General features: G+C 41.2%; 1 protein-coding gene across 1 annotated transcript in view; it reads left to right on the top strand.

Annotated features, from left to right (window-relative positions):
* Window positions 1–20,982, top strand: part of vwf (von Willebrand factor) — a 34,459-nt gene that overhangs the window by 12,134 nt on the left and 1,343 nt on the right. The window contains exons 16-49 of the mRNA XM_066684670.1: window positions 666–906; window positions 1,225–1,319; window positions 1,586–1,740; window positions 2,143–2,246; window positions 2,334–2,472; window positions 3,045–3,179; window positions 3,395–3,541; window positions 3,909–4,049; window positions 4,374–4,472; window positions 4,553–4,709; window positions 5,782–5,937; window positions 7,421–7,556; window positions 7,639–9,092; window positions 9,749–9,856; window positions 9,971–10,114; window positions 10,809–10,952; window positions 11,038–11,202; window positions 11,293–11,339; window positions 12,289–12,466; window positions 12,582–12,796; window positions 12,902–13,091; window positions 13,411–13,740; window positions 14,126–14,373; window positions 16,249–16,351; window positions 16,580–16,651; window positions 16,764–16,868; window positions 17,070–17,272; window positions 17,549–17,698; window positions 18,656–18,754; window positions 18,896–19,079; window positions 19,582–19,622; window positions 19,715–19,822; window positions 20,518–20,616; window positions 20,752–20,880. Coding sequence (XP_066540767.1) covers window positions 666–906; window positions 1,225–1,319; window positions 1,586–1,740; window positions 2,143–2,246; window positions 2,334–2,472; window positions 3,045–3,179; window positions 3,395–3,541; window positions 3,909–4,049; window positions 4,374–4,472; window positions 4,553–4,709; window positions 5,782–5,937; window positions 7,421–7,556; window positions 7,639–9,092; window positions 9,749–9,856; window positions 9,971–10,114; window positions 10,809–10,952; window positions 11,038–11,202; window positions 11,293–11,339; window positions 12,289–12,466; window positions 12,582–12,796; window positions 12,902–13,091; window positions 13,411–13,740; window positions 14,126–14,373; window positions 16,249–16,351; window positions 16,580–16,651; window positions 16,764–16,868; window positions 17,070–17,272; window positions 17,549–17,698; window positions 18,656–18,754; window positions 18,896–19,079; window positions 19,582–19,622; window positions 19,715–19,822; window positions 20,518–20,616; window positions 20,752–20,880 — 6,221 coding nt within the window. The remainder of the gene's footprint in view (window positions 1–665; window positions 907–1,224; window positions 1,320–1,585; window positions 1,741–2,142; window positions 2,247–2,333; window positions 2,473–3,044; window positions 3,180–3,394; window positions 3,542–3,908; window positions 4,050–4,373; window positions 4,473–4,552; window positions 4,710–5,781; window positions 5,938–7,420; window positions 7,557–7,638; window positions 9,093–9,748; window positions 9,857–9,970; window positions 10,115–10,808; window positions 10,953–11,037; window positions 11,203–11,292; window positions 11,340–12,288; window positions 12,467–12,581; window positions 12,797–12,901; window positions 13,092–13,410; window positions 13,741–14,125; window positions 14,374–16,248; window positions 16,352–16,579; window positions 16,652–16,763; window positions 16,869–17,069; window positions 17,273–17,548; window positions 17,699–18,655; window positions 18,755–18,895; window positions 19,080–19,581; window positions 19,623–19,714; window positions 19,823–20,517; window positions 20,617–20,751; window positions 20,881–20,982) is intronic.

Here is a 20,982-nt window from a genome sequence, read left to right as displayed (position 1 = left end):
AGTGGGAATAGAACCCACAACCTCCAGGTCCCTGGAGCTGTGTGACTGTGACACCTACCTGCTGCACCACCGTGCCGCCCCAGACATTATTCATTAGTTTTATAATAGAAATACGTGTGAATATAATTAATATAAGTTAGTGAATAAAGCGGGCGGCACGGTGACGCAGCAGGTAGTGTCGCAGTCACACAGCTCCAGGGACCTGGGTGAATGTCTGTGAGGAGTTGGTGTGTTTTCCGCGTGAGTTTCCTCCGGGTGCTCCGGTTTCCTCCCACAGTCCAAAAACACACGTTGGTAGGTGGATTGGTGACTCCAAAGTGTCCGTGTGTGTGAGTGAATGTGTGTGTGTCTGTGTTGCCTTGTGAAAAACTGGCGCCCCCTCCAGGGTGTATTCCCGCCTTGTGCCCAATGATTCCAGGTAGGCTCTGGACCCACCGCGACTCTCAATTGGATAAGCGGTTACAGATAATTAATGAATGAATAGTGAATAAAGCTCTGTATTATTGAACACAGTGTCTTATTGAACACAGTGACTGCAGTATAAGGAGTTGAACCTTCATGTGAAAGTACATTTTCTAGCTTTGGTTTTCTTACTCATGTACTTCTGAAAATGAACTTGTGTGTGTTTGTGTGCTTGTGTGTGTGTGTTGCACATGTGTGAACAGAGCTGACCTGTCCAGGTAATCAGGCATATGAGGTTTGCGGGACTGTGTGTAATCAGACATGCCGTTCCCTCTCGCTGCCGGACATCGAGTGCCGCAGTGTGTGTGAGGAGGGCTGTTTCTGTCCTCGTGGGCTTTATCTCAGTGACACAGGAGAGTGCGTGCCTGCAGACCAGTGCTCCTGCCATTATAGTGGAGAGATCTACCAGCCCAACGACATGTTTGCTGATCACCACTCAATCTGGTCAGTAAAGCAGACAAATGCACACTCTGGAATCTAGTCTAGGCAATATGACTGGTGTTTGCATAATTTTCATGCATGTAATAGCTCCTTAAACACTTGTAATCTGATTTAATATTGCATTTAAAAATTGCTTTATTAATGACTTATACATTTGTAAACAGGTATCTGTTAATTTTCATTAAATGAAATACAACATTCATTCACAAAATTTATTGAAGTGATGACAGCCCTTTGGTATTCTGTTTTGTGTAAGATATCCTCTGTATAGGTGTGAGCGCTCACCAGAACATTAATAAAGCATTCTGATTCTGATTGCAGTTACTGTGAGAACGGCTCAATGCGCTGCAGTTCCAGTGAACTTCCAGCATCAGTGTTGTCTGATCTGTTTTTTGATGAACCTCCTCTCACCCGAGGTACTTTCCACAGTGCACTCTGAAAATCTGCTTCTGGTTTTAACCCAGAATACAAATGCAGCTTGCTGTAAAACAAGGCTTGTTGTCCATTACATTAAAAAATGTGGCATATCATTTTAGCCCATATAGTTAATTTATATTGAAAATATAAACATGCATTAGTAAGTGCACCAGGGTTTTGTGTTGCCTTTTCAAAGGTATTTATCATGTATTAGAAATGATGACATCTTCAAATGTGTGTGTATGTGTACTGTATGATTATACAGAGCGACGCTCAGTCTCCTGCCCAGCACCACTGCAGAAGTTACAATGTGAGAGTTCAAGGGGTGTGGGCATAGAGTGTGCGAGGACATGCCAGAACATAGATCTGGAGTGTGTGAGCCAGGGCTGCATCTCCGGTTGTGTGTGTCCTCCTGGGACGGTATGTGTGAACACCAAAACACATGCTAGCAGTGTTATAACTCTTGGTCAGTACAGACATATGTTTAATCTTGTTTAAAAATGGACCAATAAGCAATTTCAGGTTAAATTTAGTGAAGGAAACGTTATTTAAGGAATAAAAAAGTACCTGGCGTGACATTTTCTCTTGAATAATGAAACTCTGATATTTAAGTTTAATCTAAGATTAGTCAGTGAAATCAAACCCTTTTTAGCACCTAATGTTTGTAGACATCTCTTCTAATAAGTCGATTCAGTGACTCTTCCATAAAGAAATGTCCAACATCTGTATCTGAGCTCAGCGATGAATATATGATGAGAAGCAGATTAGCTTTTAATGGATACATTTAAACTGGCCTGTAAGTAGTTTGCACATCATTTGCAGGTTCGACACAGAAAAGAATGCATTCCTCCAGACCAGTGTCCCTGTTTCCATAACAACCACGCCTATTCTCCTGGACAGACCATCAACATTGACTGCAACACCTGGTAATTACTGTCCTATGAGCTATCATTACAGACTGTGCTACTAGGAGAGAGTTTTCTCTTTGTTTGCTAATCCCTGTTCTCTCTTAGTGTGTGTGGTGGCCGGCAGTGGAAATGCACACAGAAAATTTGTGATGGCGTGTGTCGTACAGTGGGGGATTCACACTACATCAGCTTTGATGGACTAAAGTATACATTCCCTGGACCATGTCAGTACATCCTTGCTCAGGTTAGTCATCAACTGAATGATAAACAGAGTTGCAGAAGATCTTTAAATGACTAAGACAGCTGTATAGCACTGAGATAATAAAGATAATAAAATTAGTATCAAGTATTAATACCAAAATGACAAAAAAAACAATTAAAAAAAAAGCACATTGCAGCACGGTGGCTTAGTGGTTAGCAGGTTCGCCTCCCAGCGCTGGGATCTTGGGTTCAAGTCCCATCTGGGTGGAGTTTCCATGTTCTCCCCGTGTCCGCGTGAGTTTCCTCCCACAGTCCAAAAACATGGAGGGTAGGTGAATTGGCTTCTGTCTATTAACTGTCCTGGTGTGAATGAATGTCTGTATGTGTGTGTGAACCCAGATATGGATTGGCGCTCTATCCTGGGTTAAAGCTATGAAGCTTAATCAGTTTCTTTACAATCGTCTATGGCTCTGTTTATTGTCTGTGTATGTGTAAAATATCTTCCTGTTATAATTCTATCATTATAATATAATCAGGTATATTTATTTAAAGAAAGTTTGTTCTTTGTACTAAATCTAAACTTTTGAACAGTAATGTAAAAACTTCTCTCTGTAGGACTTCTGTAACGGTTTGGATGGTATGTTTCGGGTTCTGGTGGAAAACTCAGCTTGTGGATCCATAGGTCATCGCTGCAGTAAAAGCATCAGTGTAGTTTATATGGGAGGACTAATCACCATGGAGCAAGGAGAGGTCTTGTGTACACAAACACAATCCACAATTTATACACATAAATGATCTAGTTTACTGTCTTCCTTGGGTCTTTCTTGCTTTTTGATCTTGCCTTACAGACTACCAGACACAACTTTCTGAGACGCACACACACACACACACACACACACACACACACACTCCTGCCCGCTTTGATCATCACAAAGATCATTCATAGTTTCATTCTGTATCTGTAGGTGAGGATGAGAAAGCCAGTGATGAAGGACACAGATGTGGAGATTGTGCGTTCTGGACTGTACTATATTGTTCTGCTGGGAAAACACATTTCAATCACCTGGGACACTGGAACTCACATTGTATTACAGATCAGCGGAGAGTACAGGGTAATGAACACAAGTTTGTTTTTATAACGATGTTAGAATGTTGAATCATATCTATGTCCCTTATATATCATCACTGTCCACTGAAAAACATGTATCTCCCAAAATTGTAACTTTAATAAAGGAGCTAGAAAATAAGCTTTTTAACTTTCAATGGAATGTAATAAGATTTTTTCCAAGTAATTTTAGAGCATTTCCACTCGTCAATTCCTCATGAAGTTTTCACACAATCTGAAGTACAAATTATGTAGTAAACTAAAAATGCACAAAAATGAAGGCACATGTTTTTAACTGGACAGCGATGATATATAACATAATGCATGTTTGTACATAATTTAATTTTGTTGAATCCCTTGTTTTTGCTTCTCAGGGCAAAGTGTGTGGTCTCTGTGGTAACTTTGATGGCAATCAAAATAATGACCAGCTAAGCAGTAATAATCAGATGGAGGTGGACCCTGTAGACTTTGGAAACTCCTGGAAGGTTCGAACCAGCTGTGCTGATGCTGTTCAGGTGACTACTACACAGTCAGCACACAGCTTGAGTTTACAAAGTGCTTTACAGGAAGTTTAAAACAGGTAGTTTGAAAAAAATACTACTAAATTCCATGACATAAATGACTTTTATATTTTAGAATGCATTTTTCGCAGTGTGCTCTACACATACAGAAATATCAGTGATGCATAATGATTAATATTAACTTTATTAAATAAATTAAAAGCTGCCTTTTTTGGCTTCATTTTACAAATAAACACAACAAATGTTTTCTGGAATGGAATGAATTTACATTTTACTGTACCTGTAGGTTTGTGTGTGTGTTTGTTGGGGTGTTTATAGGTCCAGTCTCAGTGCAATAGTGATATGGCAAAGCTGGTAACAGTGGAGCAGTCGTGTCGTGTGCTCAACAGCGCCCCCTTCAGGGAGTGTAACAGTGTGGTTAGTAATTCTTACACCAGTTATTGACCCACTACTTTTCCTCACAGTGCCTTTTTGACTCACAGCTCTGTTTCTCTCAGGTGGATCCTGAGCCATACTGGGAGATCTGCACTCATGACACATGTTCCTGTGCATCAGTGGGGGACTGTGGGTGTTTCTGTGACGCCATCGCTGCCTATGCTCATGAGTGTGCCCAGAAGGGTGTGGTGGTGGAATGGAGGTCTAATGAATTGTGCCGTGAGTCAAGAAGCCCACAGCATATGTTACATACAGAAAAGACTGAAGACCTAAAGCTAGTGTGCATGCTTCAGTGATGAACCTTTAGTTGAATCATTATGTTATACAAGAACATCAAAACAGACATGTGCAGAGCAGTGTACATAGTCACACAGTCACAAACTGGAGTAGAAGTCTTTTACGGACGTTTGAATTAGACAGAGGTGCACTGAATAAAGTGATGCACTGTTAAAAATCAATACTGTGTACTGTATGGGAATGTAGTGATTTACATAGTGTTTTAATAAATTCAATTTGATATTGTTGCCTCGGTACAAAACTTTTCAATGTAGCAAAAATGTTCTTTACATTTATTAGCTTCACAAATCCACAAATAGTATCATATTGGGATTGTCTGTGGAGCACAATGGAAAATCCTGAGATAAATGAGTAAGTGGTAAATTTATTATGATGGGAACACACGGCATGAGAAATGTCCAAATCCAACTAATAAAGTAATCAACCAGGTTGTGAGAGCTCAAAATAGGGGACAGCATTGTCTGACAGAAAACAATTGTCAGTTAAAGCTAAGATGTTAGCCCCCAGCAATCACAATAGCCATAATATTTGAAAAACAATACAAAGCAATATGCAGCAATAGATACAATTATATGTGTTTTGGTGTTGTGTTGTATAGCATTATAGTTTCCAATTGATTACGATATTTATTAGTACATTTTTTTGCATTGATAACAATAGGGTGACCAGACGTCCTCTTTTACCCGGACATGTCCTCTTTTACCCGGACATGTCCTCTTTTACCCGGACATGTCCTCTTTTTTAGACTTAAAAAAATGTCCGGTGAGTGAGAAGGGGGAGTGGTGAAGTAGCCTAAAATCTTCGGACTGGACCGTCTGACTGTAGAGCTACCGTTATTGGTCGATTGGTTCTCTGTAAACATTTAATTGCACGTCAGTAGTCCACCCACCAACGGAGACGTGTCCTCTTTTTCACCATCTCAGATCTGGTCACCCTAGATAACAATTTATTAACTTAAGGTTATAAGTCATTTGAAATGTGTTGTGTGTTTCAGCACTGAGCTGTGAGGATTTGAATAAGGATGCAGGGGTGGAATGTATGTGGCGGTTTAATGCCTGCGGAAGTGCTTGTCCTATAACATGCCAGCACCCAGAACCTCTAAACTGCCCAAACAAGTGTCTAGAGGGCTGCCATTCTTCCTGCCCACCAGGTAAATACCACACACAAAATGCATGGCCAATCTACATTTTATGGACAACAAATAATGAAGCAGAATTATGCATTACTAAAGCCCTATTCAGACGGGATTAGTTTTACGCGGGGAGCTGCGTTAATGTCATTTTACCACAGGATGTCTGGAATGTTTAAGGGGATTTGCACTGGATAAGAAATCTTGGCAAAATAACAGATGGGAATGGCTACTTGATTCATGCACTGCCATCACACAGTGCTGATTGTACATAGCAGAGCTACTAGAGTATTTAGCCTGTCAAAACTGTTCTGAGAACAGCCCACTGTAATGAATCACTCTCCACACAGACTTTAATTTTTTAAAATTGAACATTTACTGGCTCAAAATGAACAATATAGAGCACCAATTCACTAATTTTTTCATCTGCATGATTTCTTTCTTGCGCTAATAAAGAATCATCTTAAAGAGACAGTACAATATTACACCCACCACCCAAAAATATCCAGCCCTCAACAAACTTATCTTCTAGCCCTTGAAAATAGATAATGGTAGTGAAAATGACAAAACTACTAATCCTTCACGCATTTTCCAAATCCAAATCAATTAATGGTAACATAATGTGTAGTATGAGTATGGAGGTTGCTATTGTGCATAAAACAAAGCAACCAAAATTATTTCTTCACTGAGAGACTTTAGGTCATTTTGTGGTTTTGAATAAGGATGCAGACTCACACTTCACATTTGAACTGTATATTTCATGAGTACGTGCCTCTTCTAGCTCCTTGATTCTCAAGAAAACCGTTGTGGTGAAGAAAGAGCTGAGCAGAAAAGCAAAGCTCTCGATTTACCGTTCAATCTACGTCCCAACCCTCACCTATGGTCACGAGCTTTGGGTAGTGACCGAAAGAACGAGATCGCGGGTACAAGCGGCTGAAATGAGTTTTCTCCGCAGGATGTCTGGACTCTCCCTTAGAGACAGGGTTAGGAGCTCGGACATCCAGGAGAGACTCGGAGTAGAGCCGCTGCTCCTCCACGTCGAGAGGAGCCAGTTGAGGTGGTTCGGGCATCTGGTTCGGATGCCTCCTGGTCGCCTTCCTGGAGAGGTGTTCCGGGCATGTCCAATGGGGAGGAGGCCCCGGGGCAGACCAAGAACACGCTGGAGAGACTATATGTCTCGACTGGCCAGGGAATGCCTCGGTATACCCCCGGAGGAGCTGGCATCGGTGGCTGGGGAGAGGGAGGTCTGGGTTTCTTTGCTCCGACTGCTTCCCCCGCGACCCGGACCCGGATAAGCGGTGGATAATGGATGGATGGATGGATGGATGATGGAATATTCCTCTACATATCAGTTTAGACAGGATTAATATAACCTGCTGTCATTGTTTTAGCTGCTCATTTTACAGTAGGTAAAAATCTCAGGAATCTTTCCTGAAACGGGAGAGCGCATTCCAGTCGGACTCATTACACTACTCATGCCGTTTTATCCATCTCTGTTTTTCAGGTGAAATCTTAGATGAGGTTTTGAGACGCTGTGTGGAACCATCTAAATGCCAAGTGTGCATGCACAATGGAGAGAGAATTTCTCATGGAAAGCAAATCATTCTTAATCATGATGATCCCCATCTTTGTCAGATATGGTATGTCTCAAAGCTAGTGTACATGACCGTGAGTCTTTTGGTACTGCTGTAGTCATGTTCACGTTTTGTACATTTGTTTCAGTCACTGTGAGGGAAGCACTTTGACTTGTGGACCATGCCCTGCCTCTGGCCTTGTCTCTACTTTAAGCCCAATCACTACATTTACCACACCCACTCCACTCCACTTCTCCACGCCTGTGCCTGAGGATGCCTGTGACAGGGCAATGGATCTAGCCTTCCTGGTGGATGGCTCCTCCTCTCTGAGTGAGGAAGATTTCGGATTGGTCAAGCTCTTCATCCTCAGGGTGGTGGAGCGCTTCCGAATGGGTTCAGCACACACAAGAGCCACTGTCCTACTTTTCCACACTGGGGTAAAGAGCTATGACATGCAAGTGCAGAAGTGGATTTTCAGAAAGATGGTGCGGGACTTGCACTACAGCGGTGGTGACGTGGCCTTCATGGATGAAGCCTTCAAGTACCTGTCCGTGTACATTTATGACAAGAACAAGCGAGATCACGCTGGCCGAGTTGCCATTATGCTGACTGCTAGTGCCAACCCACGGCCCATGCGCACCACTCAGCGCTTACTAAGGAAGAAAGATATCACTGTCCTCACTATTGCTCTTGGGCCTGAAGTCAACTTGGCACAAGTCAATGACATCAACAAGGCCACGCCTAGTAGCCGGGCATATGTGCTTAGCAGCGCTGGAGAGCTAGAGAGTAAAGCTTTGGGTATCATAGATTACCTCTGCACCTTGGGGCTAGACCCAGAACCCCCCAAGAAGCAGGTCCCTCAAAAGACCACCACCACCACTACTGCAAGTACTACAACTACTACGCCCATTGCAGAGGCCATCAAAACAAAGGCTGTAACTCTGCCTCCTACAGCTGCTATTATGACTGCATTTCCCAGCATTCCCATCCCTGGAACAACCCTTCCTTCTAATACAACCATACGGGACATTACCTTCCTGTTAGAAGGATCAGATATGGTAGGAGAGGATGGCTTTAACCGTACACGAGATGCGCTTGTGAATGTTGTGGCCTCGCTTAGTCAGGAAGAGGAGGAACATTTCCGGATTACAGTGATGCAGTACTCCCTCACTGTTACCATAGAAATTAGCCGGATGGAGCTCAGGCACAGGGAGTTGGTGCTTCGCAGAATGCGGCAGATCCGCTGGGGAGGTGGCACCAAGGTCAACACAGGTCAGGCCATTCACTCCCTGTATGAGTCTGTCACCACAGAACGGCCCACTCACTCTCCAGACCAGATGGTGTTCCTAATAACACAAAACCCACCCACTGATGTCATCCAGCGACCACCGAGCTCCACCCACACACGTGTGTTCCCTGTCGGGATTGGCCCAAACATCAAGGAGACAGACCTACAAATACTAAGTTTTCCACACTCTCCCATAATACTGAAGAATCCTGAACAGCTGAGCTCCTTGGGCCCTCTACTGGTTAATATAAGCAGGACAATTAAAAAACCACTTATACCAACACTACCACCCAGAGCTACACTTCCACCTTCAGGTCAGTCCACTCACATGCATCCCACTCTAGAGTTTTAATTTTTCTCCTGTTCTCTTTTCCTGCAGTGATTTAGACTACAGTTTTTCTATAATGTTTCATGTTGTTAAATATTCAGGTGGTTAGATCTGAATGGATCCATACTAGAGAACTTTACCCTGTCAGAATTGTTCATAGTGGTGACAACCAGACATCTCAAAAGTTTAATGTCTCTAAAGATTACTTCTCAGAAATGTAATGCAAAATGTGAGTACAAATGCATTTACTGACATTTGTGCTAAGGTTGTTTTTACAATTAAGCTTTTGAGACTTTGAAAATCATGCATAAAGATAGATGCAAGAGATTTTAAGGTAAAATTGGTACCAAATAACTCTTTGTAGTTGTTTATCCACTTTTACCACTATCATCATTACCACTACCTCTGATCATTCTAGTAAACACACAAACAAACAAAACATAAATAAACAAGCAAAGAATTATTGTAGACCTTTTGAACCCTAGCTCCTGTCCACATTACTAAAAAAACATCTAAAGGTTTCTGTACAGTGCACCATACCATATCAGAACACTCTTCAACAACCCTGTTCATCACAACAATTGAATTTTGGTAACATTTTGAAAAATGATCTTCATATCTATATTTATGTTTGTGTTTTAGTGCCTTGCTCCAAGCCCATGGATGTGCTCTTTTTGCTGAGGTCCACCAGCAATGAATTTGAGGACCTGAAAACATTTGTCAGATCATTTATAAAGAACAACGACATTGGTAAATCATCATGTTTGGAATGTGTTTTGACTTAAATGCATTCCCAGATATAGTTTTCTAGAGTGTTTAATTGTATATATTGAATATTCAGTTGGTTTTCTGAATCTGTGTCAGGTAATAATGCCACTCAGGTAGCAGTGGTAGTTTATGGAGAGAAACCAGTGGAGGCAATAGCTTGGAGAGATGAACAGAGGGCTGAAAAACTTCTTCAACAACTGGACAGATTACGCAGCAAGACAGACAGCCCACCACGACTGGGTAACTGCCCCTTGACAAGTGCACATAGCAATTATTCATTCATCCAGTCTGTAACTGCTTATCCAGCTCAGGGTCACGGTGGGTCCAGAGCCTACCCGGAATCATTAGGCGCAAGACAGGAACACCCCCTAGAGGGGGCATCAGTCCCCTATTGCTATGATGACCATAGCAATTATGTGTACTGCATTTACAGTGTATCACATTCAATCAGTTATTTCTGTTCTACTACGACAAGGTTTAAAGCGATAATTTTGCGGAAAAAATTGTCTCTATTTCACTCCAAATTTTCTGTGTTACTTTATTGTTTTTGTCAGGGGCCACAATGCAATTGTAAATGTAAAAACGTGGAAAATATTTCGATAATTAAACATATTTGTTACTGTACTTAAAGTTTTATGTCAAAATATAACATTTCCATGACAACTAACATAAACTACATACAAATCTACAATACAAATTTAACGTTTATTTCAATAACCATCAGCTGTAATAACTGTTTCTAGGTGAAACCAACTTAGCAGGCTTTGTGACAAATAACACTTGTTGGAATAATGTGTGTTTATGTCTGTTGTCATGAAAGGCTTATGTTTGTGACGTAACATGATACCTATATTTGTACCATGTTTGTGCATTTGTACGGAGTATAGTTTTAATATTGTTGTTAAATGCATGTTTGATCATCTTGATTTTTTAGGTGCTGCATTGCGATTCGCTGTTCAGACAGCCATTTCCTCTACAAGTGGTGGTAGGACAGGCGTGGCTAAAGTTGTGGTGATGCTGGTGATTGACAGGTCTACAGACTCAGTGCAGGAGCCTTCAAACGAGGCTCTTACTGCTGGTGGGTGACATCACAATAACACGTTGATTGATCAGTCTATTACAGCAAGAACTTAATTATTGAGCTGAATGTATTTTTCACCCAGGTATTTCCATCTTCCCCATTGGAGTGGGGGAGCGATATGATGACACAGAACTGAGCATGATTGCAGGCCCACACATGCAGGGCAACATCATTCAGCTGAGAAACACAGATGACTTGCTAGCCTTGGTTACTCTGGACCGATCATTCCCAGACAAACTCTGCAGGGGTGAGAAATAATAATACCCACATTTACCCTAAAATACAAATAATGATATTGAATAGTGATGATAATGACACTGATGATGCTGTCCCTCAGCGGGTCCTCCTGGAGTGTGTGTGGATGATAATGGAAAAGAGAGGAAGGTGAGCTGAGTTTTGGCTCATTCCTCAGAGGCCCACATCTCTTTAATTCTCTTACTTACCTTCATGAACCAAGACCACATGGCCACTGACCTCACAGCTACCTAACAGTTTAACAGTACATCTTGCTTTAATCACCTTCATGACTCCTTGTGTCATTCCTTATATCAAAAGCTGAATCTACATTATTACCATCTACATTATTCTTAATTCTGAATTTGCCATGGGAAAAGTAGAGTAAATTATTTTTGTATTTTATTGTTTGGTTTAGTTGTTGATCAAGCAAATGAGAATAACTTTATGCCAGAGACCGCCTTTCTTTAGTTACATTTCCAGTGAAAATGGCCATGTAAATCTCTGTTATTTATCTATCTATCTATCTATCTATCTATCTATCTGTCTGTCTGTCTGTCTGTCTGTCTGTCTGTCTGTCTGTCTGTCTGTCTGTCTGTCTGTCTGTCTGTCTGTCTGTCTGTCTGTCTGTCTGTCTGTCTGTCTGTCTGTCTGTCTGTCTGTCTATCTATCTATCTATCTATCTATCTATCTATCTGTCTATCACAATTAATTACAAAGAAGTCTCATTTGTATTTTACTGTGTGCTTGGTTTCTTTCCATCCTTCAAAGATGAAGTGTTTGGAAGTCTTGTTTTTTTTTTATATATATACATTGAAATCCCTTAGACCATTCTAATAAACTGACCGTTATAATGGCCATTTTGGTAATTCCATGACTGAAGGAAGGCAGTCTCTGTGTTGCTCTGTGCTGTACTGTATCGATGGTTTGAACATATAAGAGTTACAAGAACTTGATTTCTTCACAATGTCTTTTAAATATAAGACTGTAAGACTGTAAGTACTCCATCAACAATCTGTAAAAAGCATCCTCCTGTGTGTCAATTGTTTGTCCTGCTTTATTTGTGAGGCATAGACTGATACCTATGTCTGTGTGCTAGCCTGGAGAAACGTGGCTGCTGGAGGATGGCTGTCATTCTCTGCTGTGTAATCCATCGGGTGTGGTGACGCTACAGAGTCACAGAGTGAACTGTGAGAAGATGGAGCCTCCAGCCTGCAGAAACAGCCTCAAAGCTCTCAGAGTTAACCAGACATGTGGCTGCACCTGGAAATGCCCTTGTGAGAACACAATAAATAAATAAATAAATAAATAAATAAATAAGAATAATAATTTTAAAAAATTAGCAAAAAATTGCTCTGTTCCTATAGACTACACTCTTTTCTATGTCTGTAGGTATGTGCATGGGCAGCTCCACCAGTCATGTGGTATCATTTGGAGGTGCAGCTCTGAAACTGAAAGGTGCCTGCTCTTATTTGCTGCTTCAGTCAGGAGGGCTACAGCTAGTCTTACATACAGCTGCCTGTAAGGCCTCAACAACTCAGATTTGTATGAAGAGTTTGGAGCTAAGAGAGAATGGGATCAGTGTGGTCCTGAGAGATGATATGAAGGTACATTTAAGGTCACAGCATAGTCACTTTATCAGTATTTGTGAGCCACATAATAATACAAATATGATAATATTTGCTTTTTTTGTGTGCCTGTATGTGCTGTAGGTGACTGTTGATGGTGCGGTTACTGCCGTACCCTTTAGACAAGCTGGAATATCTGTCACTCAAATTGGAGCTTTACTTCATCAACTACGGTCAGAGAAACATGGCTTCACCCTCACCTTCACTCCCCACAGCAACGAGTTTACCATCAACATGGACCTAACCATGATAACCAAGACCACCGGCATATGTGGTACATACACTCTCTGAATTTTGTCCAGACTCCTAAATAATTTACTTTTGAAAGAGATACATTGGTTTAGATTTGGCCTTTGCTTCATCACAGAGCAAGTTCACATTCTGTCAAAATTGTAGACACCTGATCATCCATAGTATTTTTTTTTCTAATTACTTTTGGGTATTACTAAAGAACAATAATAAGGGTTAAATAGGGGGATCACCAGAGGGTTATACATATCCATGTAACTTAATACAAATTATGTATTGATAGTAATGTAAGGCTAAGGATTTTTGAATGGTTCTCAGAAAAATGTCCTTCTCTTGCTGTTCAGGTTCATGCTCTGACGATCAAACACACCTGCTGCTTCCCGATGGGTCAGTGGCTGCAGAGTCAGATGTGTATCTGCAAAAATGGGCTGTGGGCGAGTGTGTGTGGGGCAGAGGAGCGTCTGATTGTGAGGAAGGTGTGGAAGTGGGCTGTGAGGTATTATCCTCCTCAGTGTTTGGTCAGTGCCATGCCGTGGTCCCTCCTCAGGAATATGTGACAATGTGCAGGGAGATGGCCTGTCATCCTGCTGCCATGTGTGACATTATTGCTGCCTACAGCACTGCGTGTCGACATCATGGCGTATGTGTTAACTGGAGAAGTCCAAGTCTGTGCTGTGAGTTTTATTTATGTGTGTGTATGCATTACCATTCCAAAGTTTTGAACGATTTAGCATAAATATTTTTTCATTATTTTATAAACATTCATAGCATATACAGTGAAGATTATCATAACAGACTTCAAAAGGTTTGTTTTTGACCACCATTGTAGGATATAATCACTCTGAATATTCATTCTCTGTGTGGTACAGCTTCATTTTAAAATCATGGACACCACTTTTTTTTACTTCCAACTAATTATTTTAATTATTTTAAAGTTTTTGTTGTCATTGTACAGTTGGCTTTAGATTATTGAGAACATATGACACTGGTAATCATGATTTTTTTATGTGTGTGTGTGTGTGTGTGTGTGTGTGTGTGTGTGTGTTTATATATATAAAGCTATGCCTTGTCCTAAATCTATGGAGTATGATGCGTGTCGTGTGGGGTGTGTGGAGCAGTGTGGACAAGGCAGGGGAGTCCCGGGTGATATGGATGGGCAGAGTGTTGGTATAGCGAACAGGTCACACTGCTGGAGTGACCCCACCGAGGGCTGCTTCTGTCCCTATGGCACAGTGCTGATGGGAGGAGAGTGTGTAAGAAGAGAGGCCTGCAGCCAGTGTGTGGACCAACACGGACATGCTCACCAGGTACACAAACACATACACACACAAGCATACATACACACACAGTTACTGTCACTGCCTTAAAGTAAATTGGTAAATCTGGCAAAGTGGGATAACAGCACTGTCCTCTACTGGGTACATTAAGTTTTAAGTTCCACCTAAAGTAGGAACACCAGACTAAAACAGTAAGAGTCCTAGGGCATGAATCCTATTGCTGCATTAGGCTAACACTATAATATTATTATAACTATAGATGGCTGTCTGTAACAGCATCTAGAAAACAAACATAAATGTAAATACAGATTTTTTCAAATTTGACCTCAAATATTCTTAAATATGTCAATATATAGTGGTTGTTTACAATTAGCTGTTTTTATTATTTTGAGTGGTTTTTATTGTCATTGCAGATTGTATTACAAAATGTGTTTTATTATTTAAAATAGTTTGTTTTTATTTATTTATTTATTTATGGGTGGCATGATGGCGCAGCAGGTAGTGTCGCAGTCACACAGCTCCAGGGACCTGGAGGTTGTGGGTTTGATTCCCGCTCCGGGTGACTGTCTGTGAGGAGTTGGTGTGTTCTCCCGGTGTCTGCGTGGGTTTCCTCCGGGTGCTCCGGTTTCCTCTCACAGTCCAAAAACACACGTTAGTAGGTGGATTGGCGACTGAAAAGTGTCCATAAGTGTGTGTGTGTGTGTGTGTGTGTGTGTGTCTGTGTGTCCGTGTTGCCCTGTGAAGGACTGGCGCCCCCTCCAGGGTGTATTCCCGTCTTGTGCCCAATGATTCCAGGTAGGCTCTGGACACACCGTGACCCTGAATTGGATAAGGGTTACAGAGAATAAATGAATTTATTTATTTATTTGGGTGGCACAGTGGCGCAGCAGGTAGTATGGAGTATGTGGCATATAAAATGGTTTTAATTGAAAAACAGCGAGGGGGGCACGGTGGTGCAGCAGGTAGGGTCGCAGTCACACAGCTCCAGGGACCTTGAGGTTGTGGGTTCATTTCCCGCTCCGGGTGACTGTCTGTGAGGAGTTGGTGTGTTCTCCCTGTGTCCACGTGGGTTTCCTCCGGGTGCTCCAGTTTCCTCCCACGGTTCAAAAACACACGTTGGTAGGTGGATTGGTGACTCCAAAGTGTCTGTAGGTGTGAATGTGTGTGTGTGTCTGTGTTGCCCTGTGAAGGACTGGCGCCCCCTCCAGGGTGTATTCCAGCCTTGCGCCCAATGATTCCAGGTAGGCTCTGGACCCACCACGACCCTGAACTGGATAAGCGCTTACAAATAAAGAATGAATTAATTAATTAATTTATTTGTTTGTTTATTGCATTAACATTCGCTCCAATTCTTGGAGGCTGTGGGTATGTAGACTAAATGTACTTGTTAATTATTGCCTTTTTTAGTGTGCACCGTGTCATGACACAGTTGTTTGGTTGCACACAATGCACTTCCAAAACATTGCAATGCTCTAAATTAGCAGCTGAGACTGTGGTCACTGTGATCAATTCCAAACCTTAGCTAGAAGCTGTTTAAATCCCCCAGCTGTTTAAATCTGCTGTTGAACAGTGGAGCTGTATTTTCTGTAGAAATGGAACTCCATCTCGTACCTTTGGGATGAGTTGGAGTGATGTTCTTAATTCGGTTCTTATCATCCACCACCACTGCCTGACCTCACTAATGCTGTTGTGGCTTCATCCATGTTTTATCATCAAGTATAAAGCATATTATGTTATTTTTATTAACATAATTGACATACACCAGCTGCCCTGTACATTGTGATTTCATAATGAACCAATACAACGAAATACAACAAAAATCTTTGTACCTTATATCAGAGATAAAATAAAGCACCTGTAATGTTATAATTTTTACTGTGTATGTTTGTGTGTGTGCTTTTACAGTTCATGGAAAGCTGGACTCCTGATGACAACCCATGTTTACTGTGTGTGTGCCTAGATAAGCAGTGGATCAACTGCACAGCCTTGCCTTGCACAAATGCAAAGGGTAGGAATAACCTATTTTCTCTTTCTCAGTTCTGCACATCTCCATCTCTGTTACTTTCTCTCCTGCTTTCTGTATCTCTTCATATCCCTACAGTGTCTTCCTCTGTCGCGTTTGCTCTTGCTCTCTCTCTCACACTCTCTCTATATAATGTATAGTCAGCCTAATTATTGCAGAGCTTCAGTATTGTGCTCTAAGTGGGTAGTCATGGTAACTGTTGCTGTGCTACAGCCCCTGTATGCGGCAAGTGTGAGGTTCTTTTGGAGAAGAAGGATTCAAAGTGCTGCCCTGAGTATGAATGCGGTAAGAGTTCAGCTCATAAAAACAAAATGCACTCAGAATAGCATCAGTGAAAGTCTGCCAAGGACACCTTCAATAAAGTGTAAATGTCAATTGTTACTGTGTGTAATTGCAGTCTGTGACACTGCAAACTGTAAGGTTCCTGATCCTCCGCAATGTGAAAACGGACTCAGTTCAGTCCTCTCAAACCCAGGAGAGTGTGCACCGATTTATGAGTGTGGTGAGTAAACAGAACAAACAAGAATCTACACACAATCCTTCTACAGCAGTCATACACAGAGCCTGTTCACAAAACACATCCGTACATACATTCCTACATAAGACATACACACATGCACAGGAAATATACATAATCTCATAATAATAACATAAAACAAATAACACAAAAATGATCAACACCTCTCTTGTTTCTCTGTTTCAGTCTGTAAGAAAGAAAGATGCTCTGCTGCTAAACCCTCCTGCCCTGCGTTCAAAAAACTCGCTGTTAAAAAGACAGAGTGTTGCAATGCCTTCGAATGTGTGTGCGACTGTCAGAACTCCACACAAACTTGCCCACCTGGTTACATCACTAAAGAGCTGACCAATGGCTGTGGTTGTGTTGAGATCAAATGCCTCCCTGATAAGGTGGGATTTTCCAAAATGCAAACATTATTGAGGGCAACAATGACAGAATAGGTCAGATTACACTACATGCCTGCAGTGGATTTTTAAGTAATAAAATAGCTAGGAACATAGTGTCAGAATATACATTCACTCAAAGGAGGCTCTTAAATGAGCATTGAACGAATGACTTAACCATTCCATTATACAACTATGTACAGTCACACACAAGCACAGCTCAGATACTGTAGTGTACAAGTTGTGTGTGAAGTCGTAATGATTGCATATATGTGTGTGCAGGTATGTGTGGTGGACGGAGTAGGGTATAAGGTGGGCAGCAAATGGCAGGAGAAATGTAAGACATGCATGTGCACGGAGCAGACAGACAGAGCGACTGGGCTGCATATAGTGCAGTGTGTGGATCCTGTTTGTAATCAGATCTGTCCTGTGGTGAGTTCTGCACCTCTGGGTTCGAGGGTGTGAGTAAATCTCACTGTGTTAAATTATGCATTTTAACAAATGATTGAGTACACAATGAAATCTCAGATTTCAGCTTGATACTTTTCTACAATTTAATACGTTTTATTCAGAATTAATTCTAAAAGTGCTCTGAATACAGAGAAATTATTAACACATTAATGTAATTTAAAGTCGATTAAAGACATTTGTGTGTTCTCCCCGTGTCCGCGTGGGTTTCCTCCGGGTGCTCCGGTTTCCTCCCACAGTCCAAAAAAAAACACATGTTGGTAGGTGGATTGGCGACTCAAAAGTGTCCGTAGGTTTGAGTGTGTGAGTGAATGTGTGTGTGTCTGTGTTGCCCTGTGAAGGACTGGCGCCCCCTCCAGGGTGTATCCCCGCCTTGCGCCCAATGATTCCAGGTAGGCTCTGGACCAACGGCAACCCTGAACTGGATAAGGATTACAGATAATGAATGAATGAATGAATAAAGACATTTGTACATTTGGGGAATTTACCTATTGCACCTATTACAAAATACCCCCCCCCCACACCAAAAAAAAAATGCATACTTTAATATCAGCCGTTATTATTGTTATCATTTAAAAACTCCTTTCTAAAATGTATGAAAGGTAATTACAAATATTTTTGTAATTAAGAATGTTACCTAATAACATAGAGCTAGTGTTTTATTAACGGTAGCAGTTGTATTTAATATCTAGTAATGGTAAAAGTGTTTTTATCTACTGTTATTTGTGTAGAAACTTTAAAAAATACTTGTATAGGTTCAGATGATACTTGATAGATAAGTAAAACAAAATTAATTACCAATTCTGCTAAAACTATAATAGATTTCAGTCATTTTATTTGAATGGTTTTTCCTTTATTTGAGCTTATTGAACAAACTGAACTCATTCACAACTAAGTAGATATCCATATGTGTGAATACAGGGCACTGTATACTCTCAATCTGAGGGAGACTGCTGTGGTCGCTGTCGTAAGACCAGCTGTATAGATGAGGATGCAGTAAGTGGACGCCGTATGCGAAGGGTGAGTATGTGTTTGTGAAGACACTGAATCAGCAACCTCCTGTTGATACGGTCAACGTTTAAAGCACTGGTCCATTAAATTGTTTTGTGTGTGTGTGTGTGTGTGTGTGTGTGTGTGTTGGTTTTTTATTTGTGTTTGTAGGTTGGTGAGCGCTGGATGTCTCTTGATAATCCTTGTGTGGTGAATGAGTGTGTGCAAGTACACGAGGAAGTGTTTATCCAGCGCAGTAATATCTCTTGCCAACTCTTGGACACACCAAGCTGCCCACTGGGCACAGAGCTCCTCTGTAGCACTGGCGACGACTGCTGCCCTTCCTGCCACTGCGGTACACACACACACACACACACACACACACACACACACACACACACACAGAAACAATACCTTTATAGGACAGTGAAATAAGACATTGTTATATATACTTTATGGCAATATTATGAGATTTAAAGTCATTTTGCATAATGTTATGTGAATTCACACAGGTACATGGGTGGTTTTATCCTGAATATAAACAGTAGAATCAGCCGCTGAGCAACATGGCCCCTAAACATGATTTAATTTATTTGTATTTATACTTGTATATAATCTACTTGTTATTTCTGATTATTTTATACTGATATTTTATTTATTAAATGATGTCTTGTCTAATACAAATAATGGTATTTTAAACATACAATAATTCAGTTTTGGGGATAGTTCATTGACAAATGTTCAGAAACATTCCAGTGGTTTAAAAGCAGAAGCTGTAAAATGAAAATAGTGTTTATATGAGAGTTAAGGCTTATATTTCAGTCCTAAACCTAATATGAAATTGTTTTTCTTTCCAGTCCCTATTGATGCCTGTGTTTTGAATCATACCCTCGTTGGGGTAAGTATATGCTCAAGTATGTAAAGCACAGGCTGTAATGTATGAGCTGTAGCCCACTGATTGTGTGTGTGTGTGTGTCTCTGTGTACCTAGGCTGGTGAAAGAATAATGGTGGACGTGTGTACACACTGTAGATGTGAAAATGAGCTGGGGAAATATCGCCTGTCCTGCAGGAAGATGAGCTGTTCACCGTGCACAGAGGTAATGATCTTCATCTCAACGTTATAAACATTGTCACTATCTGCATACTTATTACATTTACATTTATGCATTTGGCAGACGCTTTTATCCAAAGCGACTTACAAAAGAGGATCTAACATTCAAACTACAGCACAAATTATACAAATTACCTTATATTAAGTGCAATATGCCAGGAAGTAATAAGTGCATTAAAGAAAGACTTTCAGTGCAAGAGATACTCTCGGAAGAGCTGGGTCTTCAAGGATTTCTTGAATGCGGAGAGGGTTCCTGTTGCTCTGATAGTGCTTGGAAGCTCGTTCCACCAGCGTGGTACCAGAGATGTGAATAGCCTCGACTGACCTGTACAGAGGGTTGACCGTGTTAGTTGGCGCTCCTTTGAGGAACGGAGAGGGCGGGCGCTAACGTATGGTTTTAAGAGTCTATTGAGGAAGATGGGAGCAGAACCAGTGAATAGTCTGAAGGCCATCATACTTATAATCTTTATTATTATTTTTATTTTAATCTTCATCACATTCCTCCTCTTCCTCATTATCCTCACACTTTCTCATCCTCATCATCATCATTTCCCTCCTCCATCATTCTTCTTCTTTCACCATCATCTTCATCACCCTTATCATTGTGAATATCACCATAAATTTTAAATAAATGAATGTATGAGACAATACACCTTGTTTGTGTGCTCCTTGTTCTTTCAGGGGTACATTCTAGAGCCTGTGCCAGGGGCCTGCTGTGGCCGTTGTGTAGCATCAGCCTGTTCCATCCAACGACCTGACGGACAGTTAATCAGCCTACAGGTAATTTACTAACAAACACTATGTCAGACAAATGGTAGGTGCAATTGTATACACCTCAAGAAAATACAGAGTTTTTACAATGATTAGCTACATAATTATATTAATGTGTGTGTGTGTGTGTGTGTGTGTGTTTAGGTGAATACTACACGTGAAGATGGTTGCACTAAGCATACATGTAGTGTCAATGAAAATGGAGAGCTGGTGCTGGAGACTGTAGTGACCACCTGCCCTCCATTGGACCGAGCCCACTGTCTGGAGCAAGGAGTATGTCTTTTTATTTCAAACACACACACACACACACACACACACACACACACACATATATACACACACACACGCGCGCACGCACACACACACACACACACA

This window comes from Hoplias malabaricus, chromosome 11, assembly GCF_029633855.1.
Source record: "Hoplias malabaricus isolate fHopMal1 chromosome 11, fHopMal1.hap1, whole genome shotgun sequence".
Classification (NCBI taxonomy): domain Eukaryota; kingdom Metazoa; phylum Chordata; class Actinopteri; order Characiformes; family Erythrinidae; genus Hoplias; species Hoplias malabaricus.
This window is presented reverse-complemented; position numbering and strand designations above follow the sequence as displayed.